The sequence below is a fragment of the Hoplias malabaricus genome, chromosome Y (genome assembly GCF_029633855.1).
Source record: "Hoplias malabaricus isolate fHopMal1 chromosome Y, fHopMal1.hap1, whole genome shotgun sequence".
In the NCBI taxonomy this organism is placed as follows: Eukaryota; Metazoa; Chordata; class Actinopteri; order Characiformes; family Erythrinidae; genus Hoplias; species Hoplias malabaricus.
This window is the reverse complement of record NC_089820.1, coordinates 42233255-42255917: the sequence shown is the minus strand read 5'-3', so window position 1 is coordinate 42255917 and position 22663 is coordinate 42233255. Positions and strand designations below refer to the sequence as shown.

General features: G+C 38.7%; 1 protein-coding gene and 1 long non-coding RNA gene across 4 annotated transcripts in view; both read left to right on the top strand.

Annotated features, from left to right (window-relative positions):
- The window catches only part of LOC136679115 (target of Nesh-SH3-like), a 35478-nt gene extending 29029 nt beyond the window's left edge, over positions 1 to 6449 (top strand). For all 3 annotated transcript variants that reach the window (XM_066657421.1, XM_066657420.1, XM_066657419.1), the window contains 5 exons: positions 729 to 808; positions 2386 to 2415; positions 4185 to 4343; positions 4831 to 4953; positions 5432 to 6449. In XM_066657421.1, the coding sequence (XP_066513518.1) occupies positions 729 to 808; positions 2386 to 2415; positions 4185 to 4343; positions 4831 to 4953; positions 5432 to 5547 (508 nt within the window). In that variant the 3' untranslated portion in view covers positions 5548 to 6449. The remainder of the gene's footprint in view (positions 1 to 728; positions 809 to 2385; positions 2416 to 4184; positions 4344 to 4830; positions 4954 to 5431) is intronic.
- Positions 6450 to 18711: 12262 nt separating this feature from the next.
- Positions 18712 to 19244, top strand: LOC136677881 (uncharacterized). Its single transcript, XR_010796442.1, has 3 exons — positions 18712 to 18740; positions 18843 to 18918; positions 19003 to 19244. It is a non-coding gene; the product is annotated as an uncharacterized lncRNA (long non-coding RNA).
- Positions 19245 to 22663: the final 3419 nt, after the last annotated feature.

The following is a 22663-nucleotide window of genomic DNA, read 5'->3' as shown; positions in this document are numbered from 1 at the left end:
TAAAATCCCATTGAAGAACCTAATTTTAAGAATATAACTCACAGAAGGGTCTTGTTCATTTTAGATATATTACCATATATAGGTTTATTTGCATTCCTTCTAACACATTGCTGATGTTTATTATATTAACATGTATATTGCAGTTATATATTTATATGTATATCAAAATATCTATGTCTATTTGTATTTGTAAATACTATCCTGCACTCGGTGGTGCAGCAGGTAGTGTCGCAGTCACACAGCTCCAGGCACCTGGAGGTTATGGGTTCGATTCACATTCCGGGTGACTGTCTGTGAGGAGTTTGGTGTGTTCTCTCTGTGTCCACGTGGGTTCCCTCTGGGTGCTCCGGTTTCGTCCCACACTCCAAAAACACACGTTGGTAGGTGGATTGGGGACTCAATAAGTGTCCGTAGGTGTGAGTAAATGTGTGAATGTGTATGTTGACCTGTGAAGGACTGGCGCCCCCTCCAGGGTGTATTCCCAACTTGCGCCCAATGATTCGAGCTAGGCTCTGGAGCCACCACGACCCTGAACTGGATAAGCAGTTACAGATAATGAATGAATGAATATCTTGCACTCTGGTGAAATATAGATTTCAGAGAGATGTATAATTGTTTACACACGCATTATTATGTAACACTGTTACATGCATTGGATTATACAGCCAAAGTCTGAGCTTACTAATCAAAACAAAGTCCTCAAACACTTACTTGGTGTTGTTTCATAGGTATGAGTTCAAAGTGAAGCCAAAGAATAAACTTGGTGTGGGACCACCCAGTGAACCAGTGTCCTTCAACACAGAGTCTGGTACGTGTGTTAAAACAAACTGTGAAACAGCACACCTTCGATCTCATTACATGAACATCTATCACTATGAGTTCTGCAATTCTGAGCTGGGGAGGTTAGTGACATTTCATGGCAGAGCATATGTTGATACAATAGCAATCCTGTATGTATTACATACAAAAAGGTTTATTTAAGTTGTCAGCCTGTCAAACTATATTTCCCTTTGCTTTAGGTGGTTCTGACATCTGCCATTTCATTTTCAAGCGTGTCAAAATCCGCTAACAGCAAAGAGTGAACTCTGAAGTGTATTGCCATTACTCTGTCCAAATGTGTGTCAAAGAGAGGCATGAATTTGAACCATGTCTCTACCTCTCACAGAAGAATGCCTGTGACTAATATAATGAGCACAGTCTGTTGCTGTTTGCACCCCACTTATGCTGATACTCTGCATGCTATTATTACACCTGAAGCCCTGACAGGCCTCCCCTTGTCTTGCAAACCGAGTAACAACATGTCATAAACACGCAGCAAATGAAGATTCACGTCATTCACATGTTTATTGGAGGAACTGTACCTTTGAACCCAGTTTACCTTTTGGAGAAAGAAAGAAATTGTGAAAATTGATGATGAGTACTGTGTGGAGGGACAAGTAAATGAATGAAAGAAAAGGGTGTACAACAGTACAACGGTGGTTTTAAAGTCCAGTCGTGCTCTCTAACGGTACATTACATTATTTTCTTCAGAAGTAGAAGTGAATATTTGTAACCTTTCATTATAGAACTGTGTAACATAATTTAAGTCCTGGAGAGGGGAAAATTACGTTTCCTAACTAAAAGTACTAAATATGTACCCTTGAAGGTACCATGACAGTGACAGTGTTTTTGACATTGTAAGTAAATCAGTTCAAAATAACCACATGCTTTCACCTACCTACCCTTGGATCCTTGTCAATACATTTTATGTATGTAGCAGGAATGTATGTTAATGTACAGGTTAGTACTGTATAGATATTGAAAAATATTATACCTCCAGGATACTCTATAAATATAAGATGGTGATGGTACAGTCTTATATCCATGGATCTGTAAAATGTTTTTTTAAGGATTGTTGCCTTATATAGAAACCATTGGCAGATGAATTGATAGAGTTAGTGCAATAAAGAGAGAGTGAGGAAACTTCCAATGGACAGATGATAAATACAGTGAATGATAGCAAAAAAAAATAGGACAATAGGTGTTGAAGAGAGGTGATTGATTTTGTACTTCCAGTTGTCTTGCTGTTGAATCATTTTTGGATCAGCTCTTGATGCCCCAAAAGGCTCGTCCATGCCAGTGGGTCTGTCCTCACAAGAACTATTTAAAGAGTCTTTGGAAAAAAAAAAACACTATTTATCTGCTTGTTGGAATTTATTATAGTTTTATACTCAAGGCACACTGCCCACACATGGTTAGCCAGAGTAGGGTTGGAACATAGGCCTTTCTAAGTTTCCTATAACCTACAGATCATTTTGATGGCTTCAGCAACCAGGTTGCTTTCAGATGAACCAGTGATTGTGAGTGTCTCATCTATTATTTGTTCCCCCTCCTCTCTCTCTGCAGCGGATCCCAGAGTGAGCGAGTATGTTTCAGGTGAGTGCATGGATTCAAAATTGAGAGAACAGAAAAGGGAAAGAAGCTCTCTTTGGAGACTCATCTTGAATGAAAACACATTTGTTCCTCCAAATCCCATTCCCAGCCAGATTAAACATCCATGATGTCGAAATGAAGAGAACAGAAACATTCTAAAATTCTCAAAATTAAAGATCCCATTCTACATTCTGTTATTATACAGAGTCCTGTTCCAAACAGGAACTCTGTTCTTAAAAAGAAATCCCAGTGAGGAACTGTCCAAAGCAATGATACATTCTGAATATATTTACATCAAAGATTCCTTTCTGGAATATAGAGAATCATGCTAAATAGACACATATAAAGATATATTCTGTGTCACCAAAAAGCACTAAGAAATGATGTAGGGCCATCATTTCAAACTGTAACCTCAAAAAGTCTTTGACAATAAAAACTTTGAGACATTCTAAACCGCTACATTTGTCATGCTATAATCCAGAGATTCAGTGTAAAAACCAAGACTGCTATTTTATAAAAACAGACTCTAAAAGTATTAAAAGGAAGCCATTTCAGTCACAGACATTGTGTGGATGTCTTTTTTTTATCTTTTATAAATTCTTCACATTCTCAAATCTTTTCTTCTGTGGCATCTTTCAAAGAGCCCATTGTGCCACAATCACATTATACCCTACATTCGACCTTAGAAATATTCTAAAACCTCCGAACAGCACAAAACGCTCTTGCAGTGACCATTTCAAAGAGCTGGAAGATGTTCATCTCCTGTCTTCCTGCTCTCTGTTACAGACTGAAGTATATTGGATATTCTTACAAAGAATACAATGAGTCAATAGAGAGCAAGGAGTGTGAGTGATGAGCCAGTGGAAATAGTCTAATGGAACGGCCCCTTGACTCTGCTAACAGGTCTAGCAGGCCTTTGCCACAGGTGTAAAAACAGAGTGAAGACAACGGCTCCAGCATTGCACTGAAGAAAACATTAGTGTCAGAGACTGTTTTTACATGCCGTGCATTAGCAGATGACATGTAGGCACATCGGGCAATGAAATCAACTCATGAGATTTCATACTTTTTACTGCTCTACCGAAATATCCAGGAAAATGTATGAACACAACTCAGTTTAGAAAAAGATTTACACATCACACATACCTAAGCCTTTCATGACAATGGGCATAAAGCTCCATAAATATTTATAAAGACTTGTAGATATTATTGTCATTCACTTGAGAATGTGCCCTGATCAGTGTCTTGAGGGCTGTTAAAAAATATTTTATCTATATAACTTTAAGTTAATTGTCACCAAAGGCATATTTTGTCATATGACATTTGATATAATTTTCCCCATTTTATGTCCCCAGTTCATTGACTTTATGTATGCTCTTTAGCAGCCCATTTGACAAATATACACTGGTTGAGCCTCATTTATCATTGAGCCTAATTTGTCATTGGTCAGTTTCTGCTCACATGGAATTTATTTTTTTATATTTGAATGGGGCCATTTTTAGTTGGACACTAACATGTAGTTTCTATGGTGCTGGCACCAGTTTAGCAGCCATGTCAGTGTCATTAGACCCAACAGACAAAAATATCCAGACAACTTCAGATCTGTGGTCAGATTCGGCCTAGTAATAAAGGAAGGTACTATCCCCTTACTAGATTAGCTGGTGTATGCTCTCGTGGGCTTTTTAACAATGGGCACAGTGAGTACATAATGATATAAAATACTTTAATAGTGATAGTGATAGCTGAAATTTGTTGTGTTTTGTTTGTTTCAGGTAAAGATGCTATATGGACACAGTTCCCATTCAAGACAGATTCGTACTCAGAGTGCAATGGAAAGCAGTATGTGAAGAGAACATGGTACCGCAAATTTGTCGGCATACAGCTTTGCAACTCACTCCGATACAAGATCTACTTGAGTGACTCTCTGAATGGTCAGTACTCCATGTTAGTTTTAAGATCTTGAGACTTAAGTGTTAAGTGTTAGGTTTGAGTTTTCTAGTTAAGCTCCAATACATAATACCCATGACTATTGAACTACAGTATATTGCAGCAGAAATGTAAGGGGTATTCCAATTCAATTATTCCAATATATATATATATTATTATTATTATTATAATCTGTAGTTCAGCACTGCATCCATTTGCCACATCTGATTGGCAAACGTAATGTATACTTTATGTTTATTATCAGTATTGCCCTGCATGCATTATGCAAACATACTATACAACATTTGAGAATATCCTCCACAAGATAATCATCTGACTTCTAGCAGTAATGTGAGCAAGCTGAATTCCTTGTCACTGAGCCAATTAGCAGGCAAAATATCCACATCCATGTAGCACTTGTAGTATTTAGCAGGTTCCTCAAATTAGCAGATCATTGACTAACATTAAAAACACCACATACCTGTTTCTCAGGCAAATTCTACAATATCGGAGATCAGACGGGTCATGGAGAAGACCACTGTCAATTTGTGGACTCTTTCTTGGACGGAAGAACTGGCCCTCAGCTGCCTGCAAACCAGCTGCCATCCAGGACAGGTACAATTGCAACGAAATATCAGACAATCAGAAACTTAATCTGTAATGCCAGTGATATATAAAGTCATATAAACTCATTAGCTGAATAATTAATTACATATGAATTTGACTATCTTATTTTTCAAAAGATATTCATAGTGGTTTGATATGATTTACTTTCTGTAATCAGCAGTAGTTTATTTAGTGAGTGTCTCTAGAAAGGAGAATTGGATTTACAGAACTTTATTTTTTATCAGCAATATTTAATAATACAAAAATATACTGTATAATATATTTAGGCTGATCCATATGCAGAAATACATGTGCCTTTCAGACTTACACATATGTTTGGCTAGTTTTGTATCTAGGCTGACTCCAGCCAAGCCAGAGGAATCTGGGTTACTATCATTTCACTTTCCACTTCAGATTCTCATTTTGTAAAGAACAAAGGCCTTTCCACTGACCCATAATTGACCCATATTTTTTTTTAATTTCACAGGTTTTTACAGGGCAGTGAGGCAAGAGCCTGTCCATTTTGGCCAAATAGGTGGCAACTCCCACATCACTTATGTGGCATGGTACGAGTGTGGCACCCCAATCCCAGGCAAGTGGTGAAACAAAAGTGGACAGAAACCTGAGGAGGAAGAGCAAATCTAATTGGATAGTGAAGGTCACATGCTGTTCTTTTCACATCCACCAATGTTTTGCTGTCGTGTGATACCTCAACTTCCAGCAACTTCCAAGTCCAACCCTTGTGAAATAGTGTACAGGATTGAAGAGTCAGGGACTTTTAAATGAGTGTGTTTGTGTTATATATTACTGAACCGCTGTCTTATTTATCATTACTACAGAAGTACACAAAAAGATGGAAAATATAACGAGAAACCATAGAGAAATCTTTGCTTCACATACACTGAAGTTAAGATCCATAAAATTGCAGAAATATTGGGAAGCTGGCTCCCAGAAAGTATTTTGATATTTTGTGTAATATTATTTAATAATTATATGTATCTTGGCTTTAACCAGTGACAGGGCTCTGGAATTTTCTTGGGTTTCGAAGCCCCAAACTTATATATAGCCAAGACTCTTTGCTTTATTGTGTACTCAAAGTGTTAATATGTTGAACATAAGAGTTTACAACAACATTTTCCATTCATTCATTCATTCATTCATTTCCTTTGGGCCCATTCACTCACTCACACTCGTTGTATTCATAGGAATGAATGACTGACGTCTTCCTTTGTAAGCCCTGCTTTTCTGGGTGGGACCATACACTTGCAGTTTGCACAGCATAAATATATTTATATGTATATGGAGAGAAAGTATTTTTGCAGTAAATGAATACCAGAACAAAATATGTCTCGGTTCAAGCTCATGAACCACAGTTTCATCGTTTTGTTTTTCCTCAGAATGTATTATGTACAGGATCTTTGTTTGTCTCCTATGCTCTAAGACAGAGAATAATTAATCTATATATCTATATAAAGTTGTTGGTAAGATGAAATTGCATTGTTGTGTTGGATGCAACTTGTTTATTTGCCTATGTATTTTTGTTTTTCATAATAAAAAATAAAACAGAATGTTTCCCCTTTTTTAATAAAAAAGGTATCCTGTCTTTTTTCACTATAATTACTATGGATTGATTATGTCCATTTTTTTATGCAAATAACCTCAAGGATTTGACTTGGGTGCCATTCAGGCTTGATGGTGTTGGTCATGATAGGAGATCTAGCCGGTGGATTGAATTGGCAGTTACTGAAATTGGAGAGGAAATTGTATAAACGTTCAAAAAGATTCTGATTACATATATTCTATCTTTTTTCCATTCTTCTTTACTGTGAAAGTCCCACTGCCAATGAGGCATTACATGTGGTACTCACATTGTAACTAGCTTTCACTTTTAAAGCTAACAAAGCCACAGTGAGCCATTTCGAAACACCACATATAATCCCGCAGATTTCTTAAAAGACATAGATAAAGTCCAGGTTTCCTGTAGTGGCCAAGACTGAGCTTCAGCGTCCTCTCCTCACTCTCTGAGCCACCGCCATCCAATTAGAAACGTCAACAGTACTGCACACATTACCACACTTTTCCAGCCTCGAAAAGCGAGGCAGCTACTGCCAAATTCAACACGGAAATTCTCAGAGAAACCACATGGCCAGGAAAGAAAGACCAGAAAAAAGGGCCTATGAAAATTTCAGAATGCCTAGCTGTGACTTTATTAGCTTTCCAAAAGAAAGTTACAGTCTGGGCATGACAGCTAATGTCACATGGAAGTGGATATTTCTCTTGGGTGAGAGATAAAGAAAGAAAGAAAGAAAGAAAGAAAGAAAGAAAAAATGCAATAAAATAATAAAATAATAAGAAAAAATAATGTTTATAGACACCTATCTTTCTTTATTTTGTTGTTGTTGTTGTTGCTGTTATTGTTAAATTAAGGGTACCTATGACACTGTAACAGCTTCTGAATATCTTGGAAGGCTTTAGACATGGGGAAAACTGCAGTGGGGATTTTATGGCAGACACAGGAGCATTAATGAGGTCAGGTACTGATGTTGGATGATTAGATCTGGATCACAAACACCACTCCAACTAGAGATAGAAGATGGAACTCCATTATTCCACATTCCAACCCAGGCAACACTTGTCATTGGCTGTTCTAGATCATTCCATGTCATTGCATGCTTTTTTACAGAGATATACAATCCTTGTTTAAAGTTGAAGTCACTGACCATAAGGGGTGAAAAATTATGTGTTTTAGGCATATAGTGTACAATGTTTAATCGAATGAACAGACTCAGAGGGTAGCACTAAATCCAAAAACTATTGCGTAAGAAACTACATATGTTACTAATTTCTCTCAATATACCACTGGGAAACATTTTTGTTTTATTTTGTTTACATGCAAATGTTTCAGTTATGCCCCAGCAGGGCCCATAATGTGGGTCATGTAGTGGTTAGAGGTCAAAGTGTCTCTCATTTTATTGCTCAAATCATAAATATGTTGAGAAACAACCAAGAACATTAGAATCTGACTTTCATTTTTGACAGTTATGGAAAATATCATTAAACATTTTCAGAAACCTATTAGCAAATCTATTATAGAGATTCTAGAGGATCTAGAGTAGAGATCTCTTGCTCAAAGTTTCACCCCAAAGGGGTGCTACGTTAAAGGGAATGTCTATAATAGGGAAATGCTGTTCTCTGGGTTGTTTACCCTCAGAAGTTTCATGTCTTTTAACATGAAATGATATATTTGAGGGAAAAAAATAACTGGAGGGGGTGCCAGTCAATCACTCGGATTGGTGTTCACACCCACAACCCCAGGACCCTGGAGCTGTGTGACAGCTGTTGTACTACCGTGCCATCCTGTTATTATCATTAATTAAATTATTAATTATTTAATTAATTAATTAATTATTTAATTGTCTGTAACCACTTATCCAGTTCAGGGTTTCAGTGGGTCCGGGACACATCCTGGAGGGAGGGCCAGTCCTTCGAAGGGCAACGCACACTCACATATTCACTAATTCAATTAATATTAATTATCATATTTTAAAGTGTGTGATAATTATTTTAAATAATTCAGGAAAATTTTAACTTGTGTTTCCTGTTCCTTTATAAAGAACACAGACAGGCCATTTTGTGTGTGTGCCTTATCTAACAGGAACAAAGAAAGGTGAAGCGAAAATAAACATGCACAGATGCCCAATAATGAACCTGTCAGATCATGCACATCATTTCAACCAACCTTTGTTTCAGCTGCAATATCTCCATTTCACACAGCTGCCAATGCTTTCTTCATACATGTATTGGAACCAGTCCAATGGTCAGTGGCAGTGTTACGGAAGAGAAGTAGATAAAACAGCAGGAGACAGTGTTGTCTGTCATGTTACAACACAAACATTTGATCAGCAACAGCCACACACATGCACAATACACATTTGAAATGTTGAAACATATAGTCCCAAATGTAATTTGATGGCAGAAGTACATTACAAAAAAGCTCTTCATAGAGTGGTGAACCCCTAATTATATTTACTTCTGAAAAATATCCTTTTTTAAAAAACTAATCAGGTCACCTGGCATTATACAACTTTGCTGGTTTTTTTTTGCCTTGTTCCAACTGTTTTGGAACATGTTGCTGGGACCAAACTAAAATGTTTTTTAAAACATTAAAAATGTTGTCTTCGTGTTATTTGAAAGATTACACATCAATGCATTTAGTCTTTATTCAGAATCTGCATAGTGTCCCAACATTTTGGAAATGGTTTTTGCATATCATCACTGTCAAATTTACAAAGAGAAACTAGGTAAGCCCAATTTTGCCAGACAGCCATTGGCCATATAACCATTGTAACAGAACTTTTTCTGGTATTTCAAAAACAGGAACACCCAAAATACATACCCTTGTCACTGGAATGTCTGGGGAAGCTTTGGTGCTTCAAATCAATGACTTTTTATTTTTTACAATAAAAACAAATAATAATAAACTATAAATCATTTGATCTTGTTAGTTGCTGACAGTGTGTGTATAATCATGGAAAAAGCCTGTAAAACTGAAGCACCATGTTGAGATGAAATTAAAGCAACTTGTACTATACTACATCAACCAAATAATTTATAATTGATAAAGCAACAGGGCATCGCATTTGTTTGTTTAATATATAGTAGAAAACAAAATGCTGGGTAACAGAAACATTATCTAAACATAAAGAAGAGACTATGATAAATATTACTTTAACAACATTCAACACATTTCTGTTCAAGGCTCCAGTAAAACACTGATCTGTTCACCGCGGTGAATGGTGGACCCACAGCGCTGAAGCAGCGTGAGTGTGTCCCAATTCAGCTCTCAGCTCTCTGACCTCTTGAACACTTCAACCCTCACGCCTTCTGCTCACCTTTCAACAATGTAATCAAAGTGAACGTTTTAATAAAGGTTTTAGGGGTGATGGCAAGAAACGGGACAGGGGAAAGCCTGCAGACAGCAAAATCCTGGACATTTTGGGCAATTAAAAATTTTTAGGACGCATTTGATCGTCCTAAATGATTACTTGTCCAGGGAAAAGAGTGCGTTTGGTCACTAAAGTGGAATGTGAAATATGACTGAACTAACAACAGACAGTGTAGTGGTGCCACCTTAAGTTCTCTCTGTGAAATACGGCTGAATTAATAGTTCCTACTCACGCATTCGCATGAAAATTAGGTGTCAATCAGTCAGTCACTCAGTCGCATAAATGACTCTTCTAGGCCGGCCCGGCAGGCGGTATCTCCCAAACTAGTAACTTTACAGGTGAAGGAATAACCTTCTTAACTTTCAATGTAAGTCTATGTAAAACGATTTTATTCCAAATAATTTTGGAGCATTTCTATTAGGTAATTCATCATGAAATGTCCACATGATATGAAGGACAGCTGGTGTGTTTAAATGATGTTGTTAACATAAAAATCTACAAAAATGCAGATACATATTTTAAAATTGTACAGCAATGATTATTACCTAATTATAATTATGTTAATTTAACAGTGCTTTATTTTTCTTGTGATTGGTGTAGTATAGTGTATAACACCTCTGCCTTAAACATTGTATTGTTAGGTTACACTCCTAGTTCATGAAGGAAAATGCAGCTTCAGTTACAGTCTTTGGACGAGAGACATAATTAGTATGATTAACATAAATATCGCTCTAGATAAGGGCAAATGTAAATATCATAAAAATGTTAAAAATATGACACTATGTTAACCATTTTTACAAAGCATCCCCCATCCCAAATAACAGAAAACATGATATTTTTGTTGAGAAAATGAAAAAAAATAAACAAAAACAACAAGTAAGGCTTGCTCTTGTAACTCTCCAGGGTGGTCAATCATGCTGCCCACCCATGGTTCCCTTACACAGCTGGATCTCCAGAGGAGCACTCAAACACATCGGCAGCTTCTGGCCTTAACTTTATGACTAGCTTCTGCCTGCAGATTTGGTAATAGCCCCAGCCAGTTTTAAAGTCCTCTTAGTGAGGAGTATGGCCGAGAATCAAAGCTGTGATTCTAGCTAGCTGCCAAGGTGAAAGTCAGCTCCCTGCCCAGTGGCAAATCACCATCCAGTGGGGAACTAAAAGAACAATGTCAAACACATGTTGATATATATATATATATATATATATATATATATATATATATATATATACACAAATAGTTGCTATTGGCTATACTGCCCCCACGTTTTCCAGTGGTACTGCTCTTTTTTATCTGTATTCATAACATACAAAAATATACACACAATGAATGCAAAGTATAGACAGAAGACTCAGTTTCCATTCCCATTAATAATCATGAGCATACATGAAACTTAACAGTATACTTAGTTGGCTGAACACTTTGTAGTCAATGTGGTAATTTGAAAGGTAGTCAGAGTAGGGATGAGAGAGCCAGGGTAATATGATTGAAATTTTCTATAATATTCAGATATTTTTATCTGTGAATGTGTGAACATGTTTTAGTCTGCTTTGCACTAGATGTTAAAACATTAAAAACTTAATGGCAGTCATAAAAACATTAGTGATCTGATGTTCTGCAGTTCTGGATTGCTAGTACCAGAACACAGTTCCACCTCTACACAGCCCAGTCCAGGGGGATATTATAACCCTTGACCAATACTCGGGAGCTTATGTGACAACTATAGAGCATCCCATTCTATTTCAAGTGCTTAAAAAATATAGAGATTATGGAAGGAGTGTCTGGTTACATGGCTGATGCTGTAAGAAAATTAAAGCAACAATGCAGAATGCAATGGAACTTTATTTTCTACTCCATAAAGTGTCACAAATCATTCCCAATGAATCCTTTATGCCATGAAATGTGGTTCTTGGCTCCACTCAGAGAAAACGAACAGGGCTAATTCATTCATTAACAATGATGGAGCTTTTGTTATTGAGAGATTCCTGACAGGAATGTGCCCTGTCTCTTGTTGCATGTTTCTCTGATATAAATATAAACACAGTGTTGGTTTGCTTTTGCATTGAGCAAGCACAAGCTGTCGAATGCTGAATCAAGTAATCAGTTATCAGATCATCATGGGTTGCTCAACAGGAATAGAACATTTGTGGTTATTTGTGCCATTTTTGAGCCACCCTTAGGTTCCCAAGCCATTTGGGATATATGTATACAAACTTTCTATTTAAGATCAAATTATATTAATATTCATATTACAAGCCTTATTACACAATTTGGGATTTTTTTCTTAGGTCAGATTTGGCAATATTGATGCTTCACATTCATAAACATAAAAACCCTATATCTGTGTGCAGTGTAAACTCAAATGTCCCTGAAATTATATGGGACATTCAAAGGGCTCCATCGCACACATGGTCTCTAAAGCCAGTGTAGTGCATGATGTAGTTCTACACCTAAGTACTAAGAAAAATTCATTTATATTCAGCTATTGACTGCAGAGTTAATTTTTTTCATTATGAGTGCAGTCCATTAGGAAGCATGGAGATATTTGTGATATAGCTTGAATGTCACTGCCACTACCGATGACGACAAGCATTAAGTGATGCATGAAAATGAAATATGATCTGTTGCTCACAAATTGTCCTTCATCAGAATAACAATCTTTTCAGAATCAAATTTTGTTCCATACAATACCACATTTTTGGGTCATTTCATTATGGTTGAAAGTTATCCATATAATATATAATTATATATTTCAATTTTTGATCTTCACCACGACCCTGAATTGGAAAAAGCAGTTACAGATAATGAATGAATGAATGAATGAATTCATTTTTTAAAGTGTTGATGTTGAAGTGCCTCCTCTATGGGTTCTGGGAGGGTTGCTCTAACATGTTTTCCTCATACATAACTTGAGGCTTGTTTACTCACTATTCCCTACATTGCTCACTACATATTGCACATATGGAACTCATATTCATATGGAACTGAATTCTGCAGCTTAGGAAGTGCCACCTAGTGTTTACTGGTGGATTTCTACATGTGGTAACTAGAAAGAAAATGTTCAGTGTTATGTGACACTCTAAGATTATTTTCCTGATTCATTTGTACATTGTACATAACAATTTTCTGGCTGGCTCGCTCTTAACTTAGCCATTTAACAATGGTCTTTAGAAGTACCTTTTGCCACTTCACGTGGCCAAGAACAGCCTACTACTGCATAAAAATAAATTTGACTGACACATAAAAGGACCAATCACAAGTCTGCCATTTTGGCATAGCATGTGGAGGCAGTCTGTTACTATTGACCAGTAGCATAACCTGTTAAAAACAACACACAAAGGTACATATATGCGTAGGTACCAAGAGCCACAATGTAACTGGCAGAATCCTGACAGTAATAATAATAATAATAATAATAATAAATGGAATTTTTAAAGCGCTTTTCAGTAACCCAAAGACGCTGTCACAATCAGATGAACACATAAAGACAATCACATCCATAACACTACATAACATACAATGATACAAAACAGGAACAAGGTTTAAAAAAAAAAAAAAAACAAGGGCTAATCAGAAACAGAGGGATTAAATGCAGCCGCAAACAGGTGTGTTTTAAGTTTGGATTTAAATAGTGATAGAGATGTTGACTGTTGAATTTCTGGAGGAAGGGAGTTCCAGAGGCGGGGGGCATGTCTGGAGAAGGCTCGATCTCCAAGACTACGCAGCTTAGAAGGGGGAATGGTGAGTAAACCGGCTGAGGAAGATCTGAGAATGCGATTAGGTGTGTATGGTTGAAGAAGGTCCGATAAGTAAGAGGGAGCTTGGTTATTGAGAGCTTTGTAGGTGAGAAGGAGGATTTTGAACTGAATACGATATTTAACAGGAAGCCAGTGGAGGTTGTGGAGAACTGGGGTGATGTGGTGGTGGGACCGGGTGTGGGTGAGGAGACGGGCAGCAGAGTTCTGGACCATTTGGAGTTTATGTAGTAGTGAGGAGCTAATGCCAGAAAGAAGAGAGTTACAATAGTCAAGACGGCTGGAGATGAATGCATGGATGAGGCGTTCAGAGGCAGACTGGGAAAGAGAAGGACGGATTTTAGCAATGTTGCGAAGGTGGAAGAATGAGGTTTTTATGACGGAACTAACATGGGAATGAAACGTGAGCGTAGAGTCGAGGGTGACACCAAGATTTCGGACCACAGTGGAGGGGGACAGGGTGACATCATCAATTGAGAGTGTGAGGGAGCCAGTTTTATTTAGAGTAGATTTGGAGCCAATGAGGATTAGGTCAGTTTTATTACTATTAAGCATTAGTGAATTTTGTGTCATCCAGTGCCTGATTTTTGAGAGACAAAGTTCCAATTTGGAGAGTGGTGGGTTGTTGAAAGAATTGGTCCGGAGGTAAATCTGTGTGTCATCAGCATAACAGTGAAAATCAAGATTGAAATGACGGATAATATAGCCGAGGGGAAGTACATAGACAATAAACAGTAATGGGCCAAGGACAGAGCCTTGTGGGACCCCTTGTGAGATGGATGAGATGGTTGAACTATGTCCAGAAAGTGTGACAAATTGTTTTCGATCTGTTAGGTAAGATCTAAACCAGTCAAGGGCAGAACCAGTGACACCCAGCTCACGCAGTCTTGAGAGGAGGATGGCATGATTTACTGTGTCAAAGGCAGAACTTAAGTCAAGGAGGACCAGAATACTTAGAGCTCCCGTATCTGCAGCCACCAGCAGATCATTGATAACTTTGACCAAGGCAGTTTCGGTACTATGGTGAGGACGAAAACCAGACTGAAATGAGTCGAGGAGGTTATTGGATTCTAGATATGTTGTCAGCTGGGTGGCTACGACACGCTCAAGGATTTTAGAAAAAAATGGAAGATTTGAAATCGGACGGAAATTATTTAGATTTGCTGGGTCAAGACCAGGTTTTTTAAGGATAGGTGTAACTGCAGCTAATTTGTAAACTGAGGGGACATAGCCAGAAAACAGTGAATGGTTAATAATAGAGGTTAGATGAGGGACCAAAGCAGTCATGCAGGCTTTCGTTAGTGAGGTAGGGAGGGGATCAAGAGAGCAGGTGGTACTTTTAGAATGGGTAATGATATCACTGATAAGAGAAGGAGTAACCGGGCTGAAATCAGAAAAACAGGGCGTGGATATAGAACAGACTGAGGGCTGTGGAGACAGTGAGGAAGGAAAGGTGGATTTAGATGAGATAATCGTAAGAGAGTTATTAATATTGGAAATTTTATCTTCAAAGAAGTGTAAGAAGGAGTTGCAGAGTTCAGAGGAGGGTGTCATGTTGCTGCCAGGGGCTTTGAAAAGTTTAGAGATTGTTGTAAAGAGATTACGGGGGTTAGCATTAGGCCTATTAATAAGACCTGAGAGATACCTAGACTTGGTGGTGTGTAAGGAATCTCTGTATTTGCGCATGTGTTGCAGATAAGCATCAGCATGCACCGTTAATTTGGTTTTTTTGTACAGCCTTTCAAGCTGACGTCCGGCTTGTTTCATAGCACGCAGCTCAGTGGTGAACCAGGGAGCAGAAGTGGTGAAAGAGACCAATTTGGTTTTCGCAGGAGCAGAAGCGTTGAGGGACGCGGAAAGAGCAGAGTTAAGCATTGTGGCATGTACCTCAGGAGAGGATGGAGCAGTGAGAACAGGAAAGCTCATATTGATGGACTGAGCGAAGGAACAGGGATCAACAGATTTAATATTACGGAAAGAGATAAGTCTTTTAACAGATTGGTGAGCTACATTCATAGGGACAGAGAATAGAAGGAGCTTATGGTCAGAGAGTGGAAACAGGAGAGGATGAAGGTTGTGAACCAGGACAGAAGAAGAACAGACTAGGTCAAGTGTGTGACCTTTGTCATGAGTAGGAAAATCTACATGTTGAGTGAAGGAAAAGCAGTCAAGGAGAGCTAAAAAATCAGTCACTAACTTGTTGTCAGGAGTGTTAACGTGTATATTGAAGTCACCAAGTAGCAACAGTCGAGAAGAAGAAGAGTTAGCGAGAGTGAGTAGCTCAGATAGTTCAGAGAAAAAGGATGAATTAGATTTGGGGGGGCGATAGATGAGGAGTACGGTAATAGAGCCAGGTGTTTTGACTGCAAGATACTCAAAAGATGATGGTGATGAGAAAACAAGTTCAGTAATTCTGAGATTGTTTTTAAAGATCACTGCCAGACCGCCCCCACGACCTGAGGAACGTGGTTTTTGCACATAATTAAAGTTGGGTGGGGTTGCTTGGTTGAGAGAATAGTAATCACCTGGTTGTTGCCATGTTTCTGTTAGGAAAAGGAGATCAAGTGAATTGTCCAATATTAATTCTTGCAACAGATAAGATTTGTTAGTGAGTGAGCGGACATTAAGGAGGGCAAACGAGGAACTAGGGGGAACAGGGGTAAGAGGGCGTAAATTAGACAGATTAGAAAAACGTTTTGTAGAATGAGAAGGTGGGCGAGACAGTGTCCAGAAAGAGCAAATGTTACTACCATTGGTATAGTGTACAGATTTATTGCGATTTAGCCTTGAGCCACGGTGAAGATAGCGTCGCCGGTTGAGTATACCAGCTCTGCAGGCAGCAACAGCAGAATGTTTGGAAAGGCAGTGAGAATACCTATATTTATGTAGTTCATCAGCCGTATAACTAACAAACAGTGAGTTGAACAGGGGGTCTGGGTTCATGTGGGGGCAATCAAGGATGGGAAAAAGTGGAATAGCCAGTAATAGAGTCATAGCAGATAGCAGGTGCATTGTCAATGGGTTGGAGCAAAGTAATTGCATAGCCGCAGTGCTAGCAGACACTGTAGGCAGGAACCACAGATTTGGGGCAGGGCAGTAACGAAGCTAAGCGGGACAGTAGCCGGGATCCGAAAAGTTGGAGCAGGACAACAGCGAAGCCAGCCGGAACAGCAGCCGGGATCCGCGAAGTTGGAGCAGGACAGCGGCGAGGCCCGCTGGAACCGAAGCCGAGATCTGCGAGGTTGGAGCGGGACAGCGGCGAGGCCCGCTGGAACAGCAGTCGAAATCCGCAAAGTTGGAGCAGGACAGCGGCAAAGCTAACTGGAACAGCAGCCGAAAACCGCAGATTAGGGCAGGACAGCAGCAAAGCTAACCGGCCGGGAATCCACAGAGCTAGGGCAGGACAGCCTCGGTGCAAGCCGGCCTGAATCCGCAGTGTTGGGGAAGACAGTCGAATAACCGCGAAGATTACAACCGGGAATCCACAAAGTCAGCAGGAACGGGGAACAAACAAAACAAAACATACGGGGAGAAGCGGCAGTCAACAGAGCGACGCCAGCGTACTCTAGCCCGAGAAGGAGACAGGAGACGAGTGTAGGGCAGACAGTAAGGCCAGATTAGTGTGCTGTAGTGTTCTCTGACTTTCTCTCTAACTGTAGCTGAGAATATTGAACAAGTCACCAGTTGCCATCTCAATAATTGCCATCCCCCTGAGATATTTGACAGGGGCCACCACTATTAGCAACATTAAACCCATAAGTCCAGCAGTAAACAAGCAAATTATTTAAACTTCCAACATCTTTGCTGTTTAAAATTAATTAGTCAAGGTGTTTGAGGTTCCAATTTTGCTTCATTAGAAGCTATATGTTAAGAGGAAAATTAAATATTTTGTGAAGGCAAATTAAAATATATTAGAGAGAGATATATGAGGCACTTTTTGTAACTTCGTTTTGACAGGTCATTTGGGCCAATCAGAGCGTGCCACGTCATCCCACGTCAGCCCCGCCCCCTTTTGGAAGGGAAGTCCCGCCCCTTGTCCAATCAGAAGCGTGTATTTGACAGGAAGTCCCGCCCTCTCGTCCAATCAGAAGCGTTTATTTGCTCGGAAGTCCCGCCCTGTCATCGACCAATAAGCGTGTATTTTCCCGCCCTTGTTCAAAAGTCCCGCCCTCGCTTCGTCCAATCACAAGCGTGTATTTTACCCCCGGATTTCCCGCCCTCCCCTCAACCAATCATAAACGTGTATTTTAACCGTAATTCCCGCCCTTCGCTCTGTTTTATTATAGATATCTACGACCCCCACGATGAACCCCTTTATCGCGCGCGCACATACGCGAGCCCCCCACCCCTTTATCGCGCACACACGCGCGCACAGGCTCTGTTTCATCACAGGTGTCAAGTCACGAGCTACGCTTTATCAGTCGCACACTCGCTACCGTAATCGCTAACGATCAACCACCCCACCCCTTTTATCGCGCGCACACACATAAGTGAACCCCCACCACTTTGGAATTACAGGAATCGTCCAACGGTCTCAACCCCCACCCCCCCCCCCCATCAAACGGTTATGACACACGCACGTACCCCCACACACACACATACAGGGTATACATAAGTAAATTTTTAATTTTCTAACTCCAAGTTCTAAATGATTAATGGTGTTTTAGTGATTAAAGATTGTTTTAAAATCGTTCATTTTCTCCCCACGGTCTATGACCCACACCCCAAAACATACTGTTTTCATACGATAAAAAATGACATTTGAAGATGTCTTAACGCTGCCCCTCCTAAACCCTCCTCCTCGCTGTACGTCAGAAAAGTTTACGATAAGTGACTCAGTATATCTAGGAGCTCAAAAATCTACGCATTACACGCTGACATTCAACTTTGGATGATATACTGTTCGGACTGGAACCAAAAGGTAAGAACTGACATTTATAACGTAAAATAAGATTAATTTAAGAATATTACTTTATATTTCATTTTAAAAATGTTATATATTTATTTATTTATTTTATTTTTATTTTTTAGATTAAGAACAAACAAGAACAGACGTGATAGCTAATATTTTACAAGCTCCAAGACTAAGTCCTTAGGGTAAGTAAATATATATATATATATATATTTATATATAAATGTATATATATATGTAATATGTATTTTATAATGTTATTCATGAAAATTTTCGTATCTCTTTAGTCAAACGTCCTAAACAGTTATGAACTGGAGACACCTCCTACTTGAACACATCCACTTATGATGAAGCTCTTCCCCTGTAAGTAAAGTACAATATGTTATTCATAATTTTGTGTGTACTTCCTAGTCCTAATTGAAGCTTTTTGTATTTTTTCATCCTTAGATTTCAGTAAAAACAATCTGAAACTATTATGATGCTACTTTCTACGAATGCTGTCGTCTGTGAAGAGCCATCGACTGTTGACTCAAGAATGTAAAACTTATTTTATTTAATGTTTATTTATTCATTTGCTTTATTGTATTAGTCAAATGGCGCAAAAACGCCCTAACAACGAGGTTTTAAACAATGAAGCTAAGAAGCCTAACATCAGTCCTTTTTCACATGATTTAAATAGCACTCAGATAATCTGCGAACTAAAACGCAGTATTTCAAAATTAGAAACTACATTGAATGAACACGAAACGTACACAACTCTGAATCCTTTTCTGTTAGAAGCTGTAAATCAGCTTAATGACAGTTTGTCAGTAAATCCAACCCAAAACTTTGAATGTTTAACGTCTCCTGTTAATACCTCAGAAAATACAGCTAAAAGTTTGCATGATGTTTTCTTTGAACTGGAGCACAGCTTATCGAAATTACAAAACACACTCAATGAATACGACACGTGTACAACTCTGAATCCTTTTCTGTTAGATGCTGTAAAACAGCTTAATGACAGTTTGTCAGAACCTTCTAAGCCAACCACAGACTTTGAATGTTTAACGTCTCCTGTTAATACCTCAGAAAATAATCCTGAAATTTTGTCAGATTTTTTCTATGAACTAAATCAAAGTCTTTTGAGATTAAATGATAATCTGATAAATTTAAGTCAAAATTCATTAACCAGTCCTGATTATCATGACAATTCTCCTCCTTCACCTAATATTGAGAATAACCCCAATGACAATTCTCCTCCTCCTTCACCTAATATTGAGAATAACCCCAATGACAATTCTCCTCCTCCTTCACCTAATATTGAGAATAACCCCAATGACAATTCTCCTCCTCCTTCACCTAATATTGAGAATAACCCCAATGACAATTCTCCTCCTCCTTCACCTAATACTGAGAATAACCCCAATGACAATCCACCTGACGATGGTGATGTACAAACGGGAGGTGATCTTGACCCAAATATCAATATAAATCGCTTAGACAGATTCCGCACCACTGAAATTAGAAGAAGGATAAACTTTTTTTCTCTCGGTAACGTCGACAGCTTTGCAGAATTTTACAATTATGTTCTTGAGATTTTAAATGAAATGCTCAATGTTGCCAATGGTGAAATAGTTGGACCGAGTGATGGTGTGTTTGTAGAAATTCAGGGTGATTCGCTCAATGTTTCGTCGCGTGTTCAGATAAATGATGGGGGTATCGATCTGAATTCCTTTCTGATGTTGTTTGAAAACTCCATCCAGAGTAAATTTGAAATACTTTCCGATGAAACTTTACAATTAGTTATTCGGATTGTGCACGCTCCTCAGGGTGGAGGGAAAAAAAAGCTATCGGGTATCTTCAGCACAGATTTTATTCAGAAAAAGATTAAACATCTGTATGTTTTTCACAACAAAGATAACCTCTGTTTTGCCTTATGCGTTTCTCAAATATTGAATCCTGAGAAAAACATTTTCGAAGTAGAACAAATAGCGAGGCAACTGCAAAATGATGTAGGTTTATCCATAGATGAAATGGTTAGCTTTGCACATATCGCACGCTTTGAGCAACATTTGAACTGCAAAATCATAGTGTTGTACCGAAGTGATGAAAAGAAGGGGTATAGTTTGTTTCAGAACACTAACATGCCTCATGACAAAACCGTTTACCTGTTCTTGCAAGATAACCATTATTACGGCGTCAAAAATCTTAAAGGTGTTTTAGGTACATCCTATGTCTGCCCCTACTGTTCCACCGGCTTTAACAATCAGAAACATCACAAATGCGATTTTCATTGCAACGTATGTCTTGACAAAGACTGTCCTAAACGGTCTAAAAAGACTGTACAATGTGAAGATTGTCTAAGGGTTTGCAGATCGCAGTATTGTTATGATAAACATAAAACAGTGATCGATCCAAGCGGTGATCAAACTTTATGCAAAACTAGATTCTACTGCCCTAAATGCAATACCGTGCAGGATCAGAGTAAAGGATCGAAAAAGCATCAGTGTCAAACCAATCGTTGTAAAAACTGTGGAGCCAAAGTTGATTCAGAAATCACACATGAATGTTTTATGCAACCTATAATATTTGAAATTCCCGATGAAAAGTACGTCTTTTACGATTTTGAGACGAATCAAGAAACAGGTTACCACGTAGCTAATTATATATGTTGCATTGATTTCAAAGGTAGGGAGTGGACAGCAAAAGGGGACAAATGCGTGGCATCATTCTTTAGAAAGTATCGCAAGGAAAAGTATAAAAGTTATACATTCATAGCGCACAACGCTAGAGGGTATGATTCATACCTTTTGTTGAACCATTTAGTGAAGGAAGGTATCACCCCTAACATCATAGCGCAAGGTGGTAAAATCTTGTGTTTTCAAGATGTTGAGTATAAACAGAGATACATCGATAGTCTCTCTTTTCTCCCTATGAGACTGAGCGCTATTCCAAAGGCTATGGGGTTCACATCAGACAAAAAAGGTTATTTCCCACATTTTTGGAATACTGTGGAAAATCAGAATTATGTAGGACCTTATCCGAAACCCGAGTTCTACGGGGTAGACACCATGATGACCAAAGAAAGAGAAGAATTTTTTGAATGGTACAATACATGTACAGGAAAGCTCTTTCACTTTAAGGAAGAAATGGCTCAATATTGTAAGAACGACGTCCACATTCTGAGAAAAGGTTGTATAGCTTTCAGGGATGAGATACTTAGCAGTACAATGGTTGACCCGTTCAAATGCATCACCATAGCTAGTGTCTGTTTGCAAATATTCAGAATCAACTTTCTGTCTGAAAACATTTTAGCTATCCCGCCTTTAGATAATTACATCGACAGTCAGAAATCTTTCTCAACACCTTCCATACAATGGCTCGAGTACATCTCTGAGAGAGACAAGATCCCCATCCGACATGCCCTCAATGAAGGTGAGGTCAAATTCGGAAACTATTTTGTGGATGGTTATTATGACGACGGTAGTGAACGTAAGGCTTTTGAGTTTTTAAGATGTTTTTATCACGGATGTGATAAATGTTTTCCTTCAAATTTACCACATCCTCTAAGTAAGAGTTCACAATCCTTTGGGGATGTTTATCAAAATTCTATGGATAGAATTCAGACTTTGCAAAACACTTTCAAACTGAACGTAACTATGATGTGGGAGCATACCTGGAATGAGATGAAAAGATCAAACCAGGATGTTAAATTGTTTATGTCCCGCTTTGACTTTCCTGAGCGCATAAAACCGCGAGATGCTCTGTTCGGTGGTCGAACAAACGCATTACATCTCCATTATGTAGCACAGCCCGGTGAAAGGATTGATTACTACGATTTCACGTCCCTCTATCCTTATGTAAATAAAACAAAGAGGTACCCCGTGGGTCACCCCACTATCATCTTTCGTGATTTCCAACCGTTGGAAAAATATTTCGGGCTTATTAGAGCAAAAGTTCTCCCCCCTAAGGGCTTGTGGGCCCCTGTTCTCCCTTATAGAGTGAAAAGCAAACTCTTGTTTCCTTTGTGTCGAACGTGTGCTGAACAACAAATGCAAAACTGTAAACACTCGGATGAGGAGAGGGCCCTGACAGGTAGTTGGTGTAGCGTTGAGGTGATGAAAGCCAT